Below are 18,113 nucleotides of genomic sequence, written 5' to 3' on the forward strand. Positions count from 1 at the left end.
TCAGTGTCATGTGTCTGATTAACGAAACACTTAAAAGGACTTTCAGGCATATTTTTAATCCTAAAAGCATTTATTAAGGTTACAGAGATGTCAGTACGGCATGGTGGAAATGCTTAGATCTGAGATTCTTTTCCGTTGCACCTACATTCCAGGCATTTTTCCCTCCCCTATTTTGGGGTCATGGTTCACATCTTCCAATGAACTTGGAAGATGTGATTCACTTCCGGTTTCTTTTTCCCGGGCTTTCCTTATTCTCCTCCCCTTTCACTGTTGCCTGATTTAACTATAAAAATACCAGACAGTTCTGCATATTGTCAAAGCAAGAATATACAGTATTTGCAGCGTTGACAATCAGATTGCCCCAAATGCATCCACTTTGCCCCAAAGACAGAAGAACTAATCTAATCTAATCTAAAACTAAACTAAACTAATCGAGGAGAGAAGCAATCTAGAACTAAGGAGGAATTTCCTAAGAGTTAAAACAATTAACCAGTGGAACGACTTGCTTCCATAAGTTGTGGGTGCTCCATCACTGGAGATTTTGAGATTAGAAAGCTATTTGTCTGAAACAGCATAGGCTTTCCTGCTTGAGCAGGGGGTTGGTCTAGATTGAAGACCTCCAAGGTCCGTCCTTTTAACTCTGTTATTCTGTAACTTTTTCTGATCTGTTTGGCAAATACATCACATAATCCGATCAATTCATGATATGATAGCAGTGTTCTAATATTAGAGGGGCTGTCACAAAGAAGAGGAAGTCAAACTATTCTCCAAAGCACCAGAAGGCAGGACATGAAACAATGGGTGGAAACTAATCAAGGAGAGAAGCAACCTGGAATTAAGGAGAAACTTCCTAACAGTGGGGACAATTAACCAGAGGAACAGCTTGCCTCCAGAAGTTGTGGGTGCTCCATCACTGGAGATTTTTTAAGAAGAGACTGGACAACCATTTGTCTGAAATGGTATAGGGTTTCCTGCTGGAGCAGGGGGTTGGACTAGAAGACCTCCAAGGTCCCTTCCAACTGTTATTCTGAACCATAGAACCATGAGATCTAGTGCCATATTGCTATTTTTCAAACAGATTTTGGACCGGGGCTACTAAAAGGTCTTAAGGGTAAAGTAACTGGTAAAATATCTTGCTCCTATGTATATTTAATCTGGATTTTTTTTTAGCATTTTTTTATTGGTGTTATTGTTTAACATGCTTTTGGTATTTTAATTGTAATAGATTTATTTGTTTTAAGTTGTAAGCCACCCAGGGTCATTGACTGAGATGGGCAGCTATAGAAATTAAGTGAATGAATGAATGAACAAAGAGATAGATAAATCGGGATTGTCCTGCTGTCAATCATTGCTCCTTTGGAAAATAGAAGATGTCTATTCATGATTTGTAAGCAGGCAGAGGCTGGAATAAGACAGAAAGGATTATTTTAAGCCATTTCCCAATCTGGGTAATCTTGGCATTCTAACCATTTATGCTTCAACTCATGTAGCGGGATGAGTGGTGTACCCTTAGTTTATGATTTCCTGTTTTAGGGAATCCTGATTTATCTCAGAATTTTTAGGGAAAGGTTTTATGGCAAAGATAGTTTCAGTTCAAAGGCAACCTCGCCATCCACTATTAGAATTGTCTTGTGTTGCCGTTAAGGGGTTCAATGGCTCAGCAGTTAAAGACGTTGAGATTGTCAGCTGGAAGGCTGACAGACGGGGTTTGAGACCCGAGTGTTGTGCGACGGGGTGAGCTCCCGTTCCTTGCTCCAGCTCCTGCCCAACTAGCAGTTTGAAAGCATGCAAATGCGAGTAGATAAATAGGTACCACTTCAATGGGAAAGTAACAGAATTCTGTGCATCCCGGTGTATAGTCACGCGGGCTACATGACTTTGGAAGCATCTTTGGATAATGCTGGCTTCCTTGGCTAAGAAACAGACATGAGCACCACCCCCTAGAGTTGGACACAACTGGAAGGGGAAGCCTATCCTTTTACCTTTATGTTGCTGTTGGCTAACACAGAGGTCCCCAACCTTTTGGGCACCAGGGACCGGTTCCGTGGAGAAAGCTTTTTCCGCGGACCGGAGAGTGTGTGGTTTTGTGTGCTGCCTGCATCCCACGGATGGGGCTTTGCTTGTTTGTGCGGACCGGTTGCTGGCATGCCGCAGCCCGGTACCGGTCCACGGCCCGGGGGTTGGGAACCCCTGGGCTAGCAGGCTTGTTTAGCAGCCTCTTGTCTTTTTTCTCTTCCTTTTCCAAAATTGTACCAGAAGCTGTTTGTAACCAACTCTGGCGAACTTGGCTCCTGATGCAAAACTTCTTGATCTAATACAGTGGTTCTCAACCTGTGGGTCAGGACCCCATTTGGGGTCGATCGACCATTTCACAGGGGTCGCCAAGCAAGGATGTCCAATATTTTTTTGTCTGCCATTTTTTTTGTCCGCCATTTTTTTCCCCTTTTCCGGCAGGTGCCTTACCTCCCTTGGGCTGGGCCAGCTGGTGGTCGGCCTGCTCCGTCTCTGCCGCTTGCCAGCTACGCCTCGGCCGGCGCAGGGGGCGGAACCACGCATGCGCGGTGCTCCCGGGCAGGGAAAGTCCTCGACTTACAACCGGTTGGGTAGTCCTCGACTTACGACCGGTTTAGTCCTCAACTTACGACCGGTTTAGTCCTCGACTTACGACCAGTTTAGTCCTCGACTTACGACCGGTTGGGGTCGCGGCATTAAAAAGGTTGAGAACCACTGATCTAATAGCATCCTTTTCTCTTGGTCTTGTTCAAGTCAAGAGCAACCAGGCTCGGGTAATACGCATGCTTTGAAGTAAAAAAATGTTGGGAAGGCATATAATAGTGGCAGTGTGCCACTTAGCAGGGAGACTGGAATCCACATAAAAGTCTCCAGAAGCTAACGCAGCTGAGGACTTTCAAGGATAAACATTAGACATCCAGAGCTGAGTGAACAAAAAGGGAGAGTTTGTAAAATGTAGACAGGAAGTGGAGATGGACTTTTATTTGGTTTTTTTTTTTAAGCTTTCTGTGCCTACATTGCTGGGTTTTGTTAACGTTTTGAATGAGTCAGATTTAAGGCAAATAAAAAAAAAACCTGAGATATTGAAAAGGCTAACTTCAAAGTTCACTGTCATTGTTGTGGATGTGTTGTCAAGAACAGCCTACAAAATCTGTGCCAAAGCTTTTCCAACTTGGTGACTCTTACATTTGCGGGGAATAAAATCTTGAATATTTGTATGTCGATAGCATGGCCATTGCTGGCTTGACAAGACAAATCTAGCAGATTGGGGAAAAGGCTATGATAGGTTTCCAGAAATTAGAATTCCGGTGCTATGAACTCTGGTTTTGCATTTGTTCTTTTTAAAGCTCTTTTTGAGCTTTTAAAACTTACTCAGAGAATAAGTGTCCAGTGTTGCTGTCAGATTAAATAAACCCCCATCTTAGGACCACACAATACATTTCAATTAAGTTGATTTATTCCTTGTGCCTAAATACAAGAATCTAACAGACTAACGGTCAGTCCTAAAGACAGAATTCACGAGAGGTTGGACTTGGAATGTAACAACTCCAGGCTAGTTCCTCTCTTGACTTCTCCTCCCCACCCCGCTTCTACTTGTCCTTCTACTGCATTTTGTGAGTGTGTGTATATCCATGTGCTTCTTGGCTGAACATTCATAGAGGTTGTTTTTCAAGGTGGATCTTTGCTATGGACATCAAAGGCAAGACTAAAGAGGAAATAGCAATGGCACTTAGACTTATAGACTGTTCCACAGTGCTTCACAGCCCTCCCTGAATGATTTACAGAGTCAGCATATTGCCCCCAACAATCTGGACCCTCATTTTACTGACTTTGGAAGGATGGAAGGTTGAGTCAACCTTGAGCCCCATCAGGATCGAACTCCAGACAATGGGCAGAGTTAGCTTGCAATACTGCATTCTAACCACTATGCCACCAGGGCTCCTGCCGTAGAGTTAAGTGAACCACCTCATTCAGAATCAGTCAGGAAATAAGTACACTTTAGTAAATTCTGATTACCATTGGCCTTTACTGCTGTTCTCCACAGCCAAAATATTCCCCTAATATTATCCTGACTTTACTTCCCCACCCCCAAATATAGCATTAGCCTGAGGATTACAGATCCACACCTGAAGCAAAATATATACTGTAGTTAGCTACTCATCGCTCTTTTAAATCAGCCAATTAATTGTTCTGTTAGATCCATATAAATATCTGTGTCACTCTCCAGCTACGCTGAAGGAAATGCAATGTGTGCTATAGTCAACCAAAGAGGCTGTTTGTTGTTAGAAGAAAAGATTGTGCTGGTTAATTCTGAAGTTGCAGTAACACAATCGAATGCATATTCTCTGCCCTGTTTTTAATGATTCAGCCTCACTGATTAATTGGTTCTAACTAATCACAGTACTTTAGCTGATTAATCTAGCGGGCCTAATGTTTCCTTTCATAGAGAAATATAACAGGAAGCTGTGTGAGTAAATGATAAAGAAAGTTACATCAATAAATCTGAGGCCATTTAAGAAATAAGTGAGAGTAAGGGCTGTTGGGAATTAGTAACAATTTTATATTTTTAGTGATTTTTTTAAAATGTATTTTTTTCTGTTTTAAAGAACAATGAATCAAAAGCGAGAAACAACTGAACATTTATGTAGCATTTTAGAAGAGAAATATCTGGTACACATAAATCATTATTATTATTAATATTAGTTAAATTTATTGGCCACTCAAGTCCTGTAATATTAATAACCATTACTTAACCACCACTATGAATAACTATAGCAATAATAAATAGTAAGTGGCCAAACTAGTAGAATAGTAAACCCCAAAACCTATGTCCTAAAGGCAACCGAAGACATAATTCCACTTCTATCCTTTAGTTATAAACTGGAATCTTTTGTGCCTTTGTAAACAACATCCCATTAAAAGAGATCTTCTGTATGAAATATTCAGAAAAGGAGAAAAGCCAACGTTTATACGATACGATTTTATACGATATAAATGTGACAAAGAGCTGAAAGTTATATTTTTGCCCCAAAGCAAAGAATCTTGCAGTGTTTATCAACTGCTCACCCTCAAATATTTAACAATTAAAAGTGGGTCCAGCCTTTAATGATTTTTGGGGGAAAAAACACAACCACTGAACAATGGAGTTCTCTTTTCAAGGAATAAATATTACTATCCAAACTCTGGCCCACGGGTTCTTAAATGGTAGACTATGTATTTTTTAGAGGATTTTGACATTTTTCAAAGTTGAGCTCAGGATGATACATTGGTGGTTGGAAAGAGTGAACTACAGTAGGAAGCACCCTCAAGAAACCAAGATTCATGCAGGCTCAAATTGGGTTTTGAAGCTGAGAAATAGGCTTAGACTAGAGCACAGAATCTAACTGTATAGCCCAGGGGTAGGCAACCTTGGCTCTTTTATGACTCGTGGACTTCAACTCCCAGAATTCCTGAGCCAGCATGGCTGAGCTTGGAAACCTCTCCCTTTCCTCTCAGCATGGCTGGCTCAGGAATTCTGGGAGTTGAAGTCCACGAGTCATAAAAGAGCCAAGGTTGCCTACCCCTGGTGTAGGGGAAGGGAAGGGGAATAGCATTTCTCCCTTTTGTATAGGGAAGCAAGGAGAAATGCTGCTAGGTTTTCAAGATTCCTTTAATATAGGCTATACCAGGGGTAGGCAACCTTGGCTCTTTTATGACTCGTGGACTTCAACTCCCAGAATTCCCGAGCCAGGAGTTGAAGTCCACGAGTCATAAAAGAGCCAAGGTTGCCTACCCCTGCCCTACACAAAAGAGAATCAAGGTAGGGAAATCTTAAGTTACTTCCTCACGCTTTCCTGTTCATACTTTACTAACGTTTGCTCCTTAGTTTCTCCAAGGTCATCCCTGTTTCTTCTATATCTGGCTACCACGTGGCTGTGTGCCTTGAAGTCAGTTGTTGAGTCCAGGCAACTGCTTGGACTAGTCTCTGCAGTTTCCTTTCCAAGATTTTTGGAAGACATTCGCCATTATCTTCCCCCTAGGACTGAGGGAAAAAATGACTGGTTCAAGGTCACCCAGTTGGCTTTGGGTCTAATATGGGACTAAAACTCCCAGAATCTAGCTGGATGCCTTCACCACTACACCAAACTGGTCACCATACAGTCTGTATAGGCCACTTATATCATACGTGTAGAAAAGTCAGGATAACCCTGAAGACCAATTCCCATTTCATTTCATTCCTATGTTCTATGTCAGGGGTCCCCAACCCTCGGTCCATGGACCGGCACCCATCCGTGCCAGAAACCAGTCCGTGCAAACAAGCGAAGCTCCATCCGCAGGATGAAGGCAGCACGCAAAACCACGTCCCCTCCGGTTTGCGGAAAAACCTCTCTCCACGGAACCAGTCCCTGGCGCCCAAACGGTTGGGGACCTCTGTTGTATGTTATATATCCTTACGTTGTATGTTGCTTTATTACCAAGTGATGCTCACCCCCAAAATGCAGATGGCCAAGAGATGGCGGCAAAGAGCTGCAGACACCTTAACTCTCTGCTGCCATCTAGTGGTCATCTGGAAAGTTCTCAGCCAGTTAGAGCAGAGGTGTCTCTTGCCTATTGCTCACCCACATTGCCTCTTATGGGAACAATCCAGGCTAGAGCTAAGTCCTGATCGTGCTAAGGGTTTCATGAACTGCCCTCCCTTCCCAAGCCTCCTAATTCTAACACCAATTCCATTCTTAAGCAACATAAGATCTATTTCTCCATAGTCTTCGGCATCTGGTTAGATAAAGGCTATTATCTTCCTAAACAGTGGGAGGGTTGATGTACAAGGGGAGAACCAACAAAGAGGATTTTGTGCACTTGGCGCCAACTCTAGCCTGCTGGTGGGGTTGTGTTACAGCCAGCACTTCGGCAGTAGTTTGTTTTCTTCCCGAAGCAACCAACAGTGTGGGGATTGTTGTGCGTGGGGATTGTTGTGCAGCAGGGGTGAGCAGATTCTCCTCTGTCCCTCCTTTGTTCCTGGATCTCAGTGCCAGTGGGGGCTGATGAGTGGGCCTCTGCCCCTCCCTCTTTCTTTTCCCTTTGGGTCCTGCAGCCGGTGAGAAGAATTGCCAATGCAGCCTCAGGAAAACAACAGCTACAGGGAGAATAACCTGGCTGCCAAGACTGCCACCGAATCTGGCCGAGGCTGCGGGTGCCCTAATTGTTCACTTTCCTTTTTTTTCTAGCTGATTCCAAGTGGAATTACTATCCGAGCGGAATTCCTCTTTGTGTCGAAAGGATACAGCTCGCCACAAAGGGCAGGTAGCGAGCCTTGTCCGTCGTGCTTGAATAAAAGGGCCACATTTTGTTTTCCAGCTTTACAAGGAATCAGTGTGCTTGCGTTTGCCAGCCTTCTTTTCTGCAACGATTGGGCGGGGGAAATGTCAGTCAAACGGTGACAATGCAGAGCCCCTCCTCCGAATTTATATTCCCAAGGAGGAGGAGTCTTGCATTGCCAAGCGTTGATTGGCAGTTCTACCGCACTCTCCTCCCTTCCTCCAGTTTCCAGTGTCGCTGATACAAAGGGACATCAGTTGTCTTTGCCTCTTCCTGCACACGCTGTTCAATCACAACGGGAAGGGTGGAGAGAACCGTATTCTCCAGCCCGGCCCCGACAAGGGTGAGACTGGAATTCCTGAAATAACATGAACTGGGAATCCTGAGCCTGGAAATTCTAAACCTTCACAAAAGAGGTTGTGAAGACACAAATATTTGTTGTCTTTTGCCGAATGACATTGACACACAGGATACGATCTTGGCTTCTGTTGCACAAGATGGCGGGCAATAGTCCTTTCTGATATCAGGAACAACGTAATTTAAAAGAAGCAGGTGGTTAAAATTTCTCCAAATCAACCAGATCAAAGTATGCTCCTGATGGATGTTTATTGAAATGTTGATCCTCAATGAGATGGGTGTAGTTTTTTGTCCCTCCCCCCCAAACTCTGCCCTTTGCGGCCTTCTTCCTTCTGAGATCTGACAGGCTCCTGTTCTCCTGCTTTCCCAAAAGCTTTAAACACCTATTTTTTCCAACAAATCATGGGTTGGTATAAGCTTGGAAGCGCCGCAGTTTGCAGAGTTCTTGGTTGTTTTCTTGCAAATGCTTCATTATCCAACTAAAAGCCTACCACCATCTAGCACTGATGATATTACCTAGTTGGGTCATGAAACGTCTGCAAGAAAAAACAGAGAGCACCAAGGACCCCACAGTTCCACCCTGAGCTAAAAAAAAAATCATTTCTGTTGGTGCTGTACAATTTGTTGGGTATGTGGAGATGTGTTGTGCTTGGGAACTAGGAAGGGTTTATTTGCTGGTTTGTTTTTAATTCATTTTGGGAGTTCTGGGGTGGCTTTTATGCTTTTTGCTATTTTTATTGTTTTGTGCTTATGAGCCTCTCTGGCCCACGCAAATCTTTTTAAATAAATAAACAACGAGACGATTTAGTGAGCATGGACCTGCTTATTAAAAACATTATTTTTGAAGGAAGCCTTCTTCAGACTACTCTAAGCGAAAGTGAAAAAAAAGGAGCTTGCCACTGTAAAAATGGAATAAAATCCCAATTTTGGAAAAGGCATTTTAGTTACCTCTTTGGACTCTGAGCTGTTTTCTTTCCTTCCTTCCTTCCTTCCTTCCTTCCTTCCTTCCTTCCTTCCTTCCTTCCTTCCTTCCTTCCTTCCTTCCTTCCTTCCTTCCTTTCTTTCTTTCTTTCTTTCTTTCTTTTTTTTAGAATGAAATTCCAGCCTTACTGTTTGATATAGTGGTGGGTGCTGCAGTTGTATTGTTAAGCAATTGTATCATTATTATTGTTATGTCATACTAGTCAGGAAATGGCTGCTTGCTGTTTGTAACAAAACACTTTTAAAAAGCACCGAGCCATCGAAAATTTCCTCTCCTTTTTAAACCCTTTGCAATTCTTTTCATCTTTGGGGATAAACAACATGCCGCAAACATGTTGCTAGTCCTTGATCATTTCCTAGCAATTTTATATTTAGTTTAGCCTTTTCCCACAAGAATTTAGCAGTTTGTCCAAAGCTTCATGTTTAATGGGGTGGGTGAACCAGATCTTCCCAGTCTCGTCTGAAACTGTAGCTCTTGCATCACATATTCTTGGAATTGTGGGAATAAAATCAAGGGAAGACCCCATAGGGACTGTCTAGACTAGTTTTCAAGTTGGGGAAATGAACAGGTATGAACATGAGATACCCTGTTTTGGGATTATTGTTTAGAAGGAAAGAATGGAATGGAATGGAATCCAGGCTTATAAATAAAAATAGTCCTCTTTTCCTTTAACTAATCCTACAGGAAGTCTTTTATCTATACAAGATTTGGGCACTTTTTCTCTTGAAGGCTTCTAGGCCCAATTCATACTTCTGGTTACTGTCTATAAAGGTTTGTGTTTTTCCAAACTTGGCAACTTTAAGATGTCTGGCCTTCAATTCCCAGTGAATTGAAGGGAATTATGGGAGTTGAAGCCTACGTATCTTAAAATTGCAAGTTTGAAAGGGTGCCTTAAGGACCCCTGGATCCAAGCAGAATCCGTTCCTCCTATTAAGACATCATTCAAGGCCATTCAAGACAAAGAGAGATAGTTCAGAGAAGACAAGTCCTTGGCCATGACCATCTATTGAAGCTTTGCCCATGTGAAGGGTGTGGAGCTGACCTTGGCCAACTGTTAAGAAAGAATTTTGAGAAAAGATTAGACAGTGCTGAGAAAGAAGGAAGCTTGAGAAAGAAACTTAAAGGTAATCCTGCCTTGATTTTGTTCAGAGGGGACAGAGAGAGAAACCTGGACAGGTTCTCAAGGTGGATGGTAACCTGCGAAGTAGACCGAGTCACAGAGCAGCCATGACAGGGATCCCAAGCATTGTTTTAGCGTAGAATAATAGAATCTTACTTATTTATTCAGTTTCTTTCTTGATCAACTCAAAGCGGCAAAGAGCCATGGTAGCACAGTGGTGAGAATGCAGTATCGCAGGCTAACTCTGCCCACTGACAGGAGTTCGATCCTGACTGGGTCAAGATTGACTCAGCCTTCCATCCTTCCAAGGTCGGTAAAATGAGGACCCAGATTGTTGGGGGCGATAGGCTGACTGTGTAAACCGCTGAGGGCTGTAAAGCACTACAAAGCGGTATATAAGTCTAAGTGCTATTCTATTGCAGGCTAATTCTGCCCACTGACAGGAGTTCGATCTTGACCAGCTCAAGGTTGACTCCGCCTTCCATCCTTCCGAGGTCGGTAAAATGAGGATCCAGATTGTTGGAGGGACAATAGGCTGACTCTGAAAACCATTTAGAGAGGGCTGTAAAGCACTGTGAAGCGGTATATACATCTAAGGGCTAGTACTAGTGCTATTCATAATCTGATGTGCCCACTTCCTGTTTTCTCACAACAAATACCTTGTGATGTAGGTTGAGTTTGAGAGAGAGGGACTGATCCAAAATCATCTAGCTGACGTTCGTCCCTACGGATGGGCTAGAACTTAGAGTCTCCCAGGTTTAGCCTAGCGCCTTTGCTGCTACACCCAAGCGGTTCTCAATTTTGGTGTCTACCCTGAACCTTCACTTGAACAGCGCTTCCCATTGTCCATTGATCTCTATGCTCTTTGAGCAGTTTTTTTTTAACTGGACATTTATTGATGGATCATTCTTTCTCTTTGACTGACAGATTGATGAACTCCCAGAGGGAGCTGTGAAGCCTCCAGCAAATAAATACCCCATTTTCTTTTTTGGGACTCATGAAACGTAAGTGAGCAAATTCTGTAGACCATTTTAAGAGGTTCTGATGTTTAAGCTTATTTGTGTATTTATTTATTAAGATTTATTTGCCGCCCATCCCATTGCGAAGCATATCCATCCATCCCTTGTGCCCACAATTAAAAATGACAATAAAAGTTATCTATCTATCTATCTATCTATCTATCTATCTATCTATCTATCTATCTATCTATCTATCTATCTATCTATCATCTATCTATCTATCTATCTATCTATCTATCTATCTATCTATCTATCTATCTATCTATCTATCTAATCTATCTATCTATCTATCTATCTATCTATCTATCTATCTATCTATCTATCTACAGACCGGAAGTCGGGGACCCCTGTTCTAAGTGTTGGGAGGAAGGGATATGATTATTAGCTACGTAATTTGCCCCTTTAATAATCTTTTTCTTAATGGTTATCGGGTGACTTCTCTTCCCAAATGGAGGAGGTTTTAACGACCTGTTTCCTGCCATTGCAGTATTTTCCGCTTTTCATTTTTTATGGTAACATAGGAAAAGCAAAAATAATAATAATGATGATAATAATAATGCAAGGAAACCCATAATTATAGCCCTTCTGTTCCCTTCCCCATCTGAAAAGACAGAGAGCAATTAAGAGAGTATGCATTAATTCAGCAGGTCAGACCTTCAGATCCAGGAAATTTAATACATTGTGGGGGGGAGTGGGGAGTGGAGAATTGAATGAGGCTTTAAAAAAAAAACAGTGTGGAAGGATATTGGTCATCCCCATTACTTAAGGGAAAAGCGTGCATTTGCAAACCAGCTGATTGCATCCGATGACGCGAGCTGGCAGTCAGGAAAGCTTACGCTTTTTCGTAAGAGGCCTTAGAGAAGATGCTACCAGACTCTTGATTTTTGCCACCGCAGAAGCAAAACTCTCTTCTTCTCAAAGTGCAGCAGTTCAGAAGTAAAGTGTGAACGCAGCCCTCGCATAGCCTGTCACAAAAACACCTTGCAGCTAAAGGAAAAGGTCAAAGACAGGATAGTCCCTCAGCACAGCATCAACACACCGTTCTGCCTTTCTGCGGCGGCCGATGGCTTCTCTGCCTGCGGAGTCACGACTGTTTCCTTGGCAGCTGTGGAGGAGACACTTTCATATAGGACTTGATTGGCAAAAATGGACCATGCCTCATGAGTCACCAGACAAACACTGCTCACCAATCACGACACCGTCGAGATTAAACATTGTAGCTGCCTGATCAGACGCCAGATGTGGAGCCCTTCCGGGATTCTCAGCTGGAGGATTCTGGGTGTTGAAGTCCTCACAGCTGGACGTTGATCTCAAAAGTGGGGTGTTTCTCAGCTGCTCCTTCTGAAGACGCAGCCTTCTAAGATCTCATATAACCAGACAGCAAGGTTCACAGGCCACGTGGAGGAAACCAGGATTCCATAGAATTCTGTCGTTGTGAGGTGCCTTCTGCTTTTGCAGCCCGCCTTTGATCTGCAGCTGGAACAGATTCAGCAGAAGGTGTGATTTCAAACAACCTGCAAGATGCCAAGAAAGCCAGCTGGGTGTAGCCGTGAAGGCGTCAGGCTAGAAACCGGGAGACTGTGAGTTCTAGTCCTACCTGAGGCATGAAGCCAGTTGGGTCGCCTTGGGCCAGTCACCTCTTCCCAGTCCTGTGAAGGAGGCCATGGCAAACCACTTCTCAAAAACCTTGCCAAGAAAACCTCAGGGATTTCTCCAGGCAGTCCCTGAGATTTGGACATGATTGAATACAAGAGAGAGTAAAAAAAAATATCTCAAACAATTCATAAGAAGCCAAGAATAAATTTTAGTGAATGATCCTGAGGGGGGGGGGGAAGGGGGAGGAAGCAACAACAGTAAGCAAGAGTGCAGAACTTGGAGCTCTCCAGATGTCGCTTCTCTGCAGCTCCCAATTTCCTTCAGTTCATGTGATCATAAATCAGTACGCCAGATCCTGGTTTCCTTTGGATAACAAGAAACCAGCTGGACTGCATGCCAGAAGCTTGGAGAAAAATCTATATATACAACCAGGTCGTATTTCGACAATTATTCTTGATTGAAGAGGGCTATCGCTTCTCCCCTTTTTTGTCTTCTAAAAAATGCACAAAGAGGAGATGTTTCTGAAAAGGCAGAGATTGCGTTCTCTTCCCTGGTGAAGAACGGCAGGGGAAGGGCAGGGGGTCAGCAAAACGTGCTGTGTCTTCCTAGCCAAAGTGATGACACGAACACAGTGCTGTGTGATGGAACAGTGTGTTGCCGTAAAGTTGGCAAGTGCCTTCTTTCTCTTCACCACAGGAGGGCAGGTCCTGCTAAACTTTTAACCGCAAGACAACTGCTGTTGTTTACAGGAAAAGAAACGGTGAACAACACAACTACAACCTTTATATATTCAGGAAATGCATTTCTCTCCGTTATGTTGATGAGAGCACAATTTGAGAGCGTTTGTAGTATTTGTAAGATGTCAGACATTCAGCCTGGTGGCAGCAGAGAAATGAACTAGCCACAAAGTAGTGTGTGGCCAAATGATGCGCCACAGGAGCTAGTGTACCAATGATGCAGTAACCCAAGATGTAGGATCAATTCATGTCCCCAAGACGTGATTGGTGAAATTCTGGGATAAACTAATGTATACGTCCTACCGAAAATGTCTTGCAACTCAACTATCAGGTGCAAGAAATCAGGAATCGGGGCTGTTCAAATGAGTACAAGTTTATTCCATGCTAGCTCCATACAAGAATTTGAACTACTAACGGTCAAGGCAAATTGGTAGTGGATAGGAGTCAATGAATTCGAGGTGGCCTGGAGTCATATCTCTTGTGGGTATGAAGGGACTCCAAAATGATGACGTGCTTGACCCCTCCCTCGGGCTCAGCCTGATCATTTCCTGCATCACAGCATCGACAGCAGCAAGGACTAAACGTGTCATTCGCCACCCCGTGTTTTTTTTTAAATATTTTTTTATTTTTTAAACCAACAAAACAAAACAAAACATAACACACATACACACACAGTATATACTCCTCCCTTTTTTTTAACAGCGATTTTGTAACGGTAATCTTCTATTATTTACATTTCCCCCCCTTATTCTTCTTTAGAATATTTGTCCTTGTTGCCCCGTTGTTTCTTATTTGCATTTTTCTTCCTTCATGCTATACTTCATACTAAGAATGATACATATTATTATTACTATACATTATTATACACACATTTTCCACTTTTGACCTTTCCACATTTATTCTCCTCTATTATTTCTAGTCTCCAACCAGTCATACCACTTGTTCCATATTAGATAGTACTCTGTGTCTTCCTTTTCTTTTATCTCTTTTGTTAATTTGTCCATCTCAGCACAGTCCAGGATTTTTCTTATCACTTCTTCCTCTGATGGTATATTCTCATTTTTCCAGAACTGTGCGTCGCCACCCCGTGACATGAGTGATTCAAAGTCAGGGCCAAATTAGATTGTGTTATACCAGCAGTTAGCAATTATGTAAATGGTTAAAAAAAACAACACAACTTGTAAGCCCAGGGCTTTGAAATGCTGCTGTAGAGAACTGGGCTCTCTTTATAGACCTGGCATAATTTGGAGAGGTGTGATGATTGTGTAGATAAGCTTTATGTCTATGGAGATTCTCGGTCCTCCAGGTCATGGTTGTCCCAAAGGTGCTTTTTCAAGAGACGACTGGACTTCCTTTGTTTTTCTTTGAAGACGTTCCGCTTCTCATCCAAGAAGTTTCTTCAGCTCTAACCGGATGGTGGAGAATGGAAGGATTTATGCTCCTTGCAGACAGCTGATCATTTGCATTCTTTTAGAGAGTCATTGAGGCCACTTGGAGGTTTGTCTGTGTCCTCCGGGTCACCTAAGTGGTGCAAATGTCTATGAAGACTGCAGCCACTTACAAATTGGGATTACAGAAGAGGACAATGTTGGCTAATCTCAAAATTATGGCTGGTTGGTGGCTGAATGGTAGGGACTCTCTGGTCTGCAACTGTGGAAGAAAACACTTTAATATAATTTCCCCCAGATCTACAAGAACGTGCTGCTGTAGCCACCAAGAATCAAGCTCAGATTGTCTTTTCCATCCCACCAACATTCTAATATGGATAGGTATCTTTTGGTCTTCTCCCCTGGAGAATCCTTGTCTATGCTGATATTATAAATCTCCCAGAATTCCCCAGTCAACGTGGCCATGTTGGATTGGTGTGTGTGTGTCACAGAATATGTCTGGAGTGTGCAAAGTGGGGGAAAGCTGATATTTGAATGGGGAAAAAACAACAACGGCAGATGTTATATTTTTCCTCTGAAGGCCACCAAGGGTTTCATCTTTCAAAGGTCTAACCACAGATTTAAGTGATGAGGTGGCGTTCACACACCATGGTTTGATGTGGTATCTGAACCGAGCCACAGTCAGTCTAGGCAACAAAAGGGGATTTATCTGCCATTTTCCTCTAGTTAATGAATAACACATGTCTGTAGAAGATATGGATTATAATAATTTGCTCAACCATTTGATTCTATCCTTTTTTTTTCTCAACTACAGGGCATTTCTGGGGCCTAAAGACCTCTTCCCTTACAAAGAATATAAAGACAAGTTTGGAAAATCAAACAAACGAAAAGGGTTTAATGAAGGCCTGTGGGAAATTGAAAACAACCCCGGGGTCAAGTTTAGTGGATACCAGGTAAAAATGGACTTCCTTTTTTTTCCTTTTAACCCCACCACCCCCACCACTATTTCCTTTTGTCAATATGTGATAGTGACAACAGAAAGCAAGACTTATGTGGCCAGAACTTTTGGGGTTTGAGCTGTTCTCTTGTGAGATTTTTGCCTAAGCAGTGTGGGTTAAAAAGACACAAAGATGACTAAGTAGGATTTTATACAACTGGAGAAAGGATCTTACCGGACATGTTGCTATCTACCACCCGTTGTGTATGGAGCATGATTGAGTTGTGATATAAGGGAAAGCACGCACCTTCTTCAAGTTGCGTCATTGATATAAAGGTTGTCCTCAACTTACAAACATTTACTTAATGACTCTTTGAAATTACTACGGCAGTGGGGAAAAAAGGGATTTATGATCATTTTTCACACTTTTGCAATATCCCCGTGGTCACATGATCAAAATTCAGACACTTGGCAACTGGCCTATTCTTATATATACATATACATAATGGTTAAAAATAACACTGAAGACAAACGAGTGACTCCTGGGTATATCCATAGTAGGAAACAAAATGTGAGCACCAGGAGGTTGTACATATATACATAAATATATATTATTGGGTTTTATAAGGATAGGAAAGGGATGGGATCAGTAGGGGTGTAGGAAGGGGTAAACGTAGGGGAATTGGGAATGGGTACAGTGATGGGGTTACCCCCAGCAAAAAATCCACGCTTAACAAGCAAGTTACCGTCCGGGTACCAAAATCAAATAAACATCACTTATATAATACTAAGCAATTATAATAAACTGAGTTAACAATAATCATAAGAATAAAAGATAGTAAATAAATATTATTCATCGGCAACTGGCCTGTCTTTATGACGGTGGCTGTGTCCCAGGGTCATGTGATCCTGGACTGTTACCAAGCAAAACCTAGCTGAAGTCTAATTATTGGCTTTATTTCCAAGGCTATTCAGCAACAGAGCTCCTCAGAAACCGAAGGCGAAGGAGGAAACACGGCAGATGCTAGCAGTGAGGAAGAAGGGGATCGGGTAGAAGAAGATGGAAAAGGCAAAAGGAAGAACGAAAAAGCGGGCTCAAAACGGAAAAAATCTTACACTTCAAAGGTAACGCATGAAGTTCTCACTGATGACCTGGAGCGGTTTTGATTCGTAGCAGGAGTCTCCAACCTTGGCAACTTTACGACTTACGGATTTCCACTCCCAGAAGTCCTCAACCAGCCATGCTGGGAGTTGAAGTCCACAAGTCTTAAAGTTGTCAAGGTTGGAGACTCCTGAGCTATAGAATGTTTCCTTAACTGCCTTTAAGTCAAGGATGAGTTTTTTTAAAAAAAAAAATCTGCTTTCCAGAATTGTTCTTCAACTTGCCAAAGTGTGTAATTTTTGCCTGTGACTATAGAAGAAAAATAAATAAAGAAAACACAGTCAGGGTTAAGGTTGGCCACGTCACAATCCTAATTCATCCTAATCTTCATTTCTGTAGAACACACAATTATTCACGGATTCTTAACCTCAGGAAATAGTAAGCGCAATGATATATAAACATGCCACGAGGTTTGAAAAAGGACACTCAGATCTGTAAATCTAAGTGGAGGGAAGGCATTTAGGAAGGGAAGGTATGGAACAATTAAGAATCAAGATCCTTTTCTATCACAGGAAACAAATCAGTGCATTTGCAACTAAACCCAAGAAGAGTCATCTTGATACTCTTACCAAAACTTTACAATTGACTAATACTAAGCTACATAGCTTGGGCAAAAGTTTGGTTTCACTTTTTTTGTTTCCCCCTTGATGAATGCCCCTAGAAATCTTCCAAGCAGTCAAGAAAATCTCCCGGAGACGAAGATGATAAGGATTGCAAAGAGGAAGAAAATAAGAGCAGTTCTGATGCCGGCGAAGCAGGCAACGACACACGAAACACTTCTTCAGACTTGCAGAAAACTAGTGAAGGGGTAAGGCTTAGGAACTAGATCTTCAGAAGCTGTGTGTGATTTTAAATAGATATGTGGGGAGGCGGGGAGGGATCCATGTGTCTTTTTTCAACCCGGTACAACTTACAGCGAGCTATGATCCCCAAATTCCACAGCCAGCCTGACTGTTGGATATGTCACTTGATCCATCTAAAAGGGCAACCTCAACACATCTTAGAAACACTGAGATAAGGAAGATAGAAAGGCAGGCAGAGTCCTGGCCTAAGTTGCAGAGCAGCGTGGCATCAAGCTCGATGGGAATATGTCCAAAAGCAAGATTTTCCCATAGTTTTCTTTAACTAGATTTATTCAAATGGATTACATTTCAGAAACTTCACTTTACTGGATAGTTTTTACTTTCAGGAGCCATCTCCCAGGCTCAAGAACTTTTTCAGCCTCTCAACTGTGATCTCCCGGTCATCTGGTCAAAAGGTCCTTTTTTTAACCCATTAAGAAGAACGTCCAGATGTCCAGAGTAGTTTCTGAACCTGCCACTGCACGCAGTGGCATTGGCTGTTCTTGAAATTTGAGACTTTGGACAGTTAGAGTCCTCTCCCAGTAGCTTCTCACTACTTCTTAAAAACTGAATTCTAGTTATTTCCCTGGTACGTTTGGTGTTCTGGTTAGTTGCTTACTTTAACTAATCTACTTAAACCTGGCTTTACAAACCAGGGCTTGTAT

The 18,113-nt window shown here is 42.5% G+C and overlaps 1 protein-coding gene across 1 annotated transcript in view; it reads left to right on the top strand.

Annotated features, from left to right (window-relative positions):
* Positions 1-18,113, top strand: part of HDGFL3 (HDGF like 3) — a 39,630-nt gene that overhangs the window by 20,787 nt on the left and 730 nt on the right. Inside the window, exons 2-5 of the mRNA XM_015831675.1 lie at positions 10,695-10,771; positions 15,322-15,460; positions 16,411-16,569; positions 17,268-17,414. Coding sequence (XP_015687161.1) covers positions 10,695-10,771; positions 15,322-15,460; positions 16,411-16,569; positions 17,268-17,414 — 522 coding nt within the window. The remainder of the gene's footprint in view (positions 1-10,694; positions 10,772-15,321; positions 15,461-16,410; positions 16,570-17,267; positions 17,415-18,113) is intronic.

This window comes from Protobothrops mucrosquamatus, unplaced genomic scaffold (genome assembly GCF_001527695.2).
Source record: "Protobothrops mucrosquamatus isolate PMUCROS unplaced genomic scaffold, P.Mucros_1.0 scaffold_271, whole genome shotgun sequence".
Lineage (NCBI taxonomy): Eukaryota > Metazoa > Chordata > Lepidosauria > Squamata > Viperidae > Protobothrops > Protobothrops mucrosquamatus.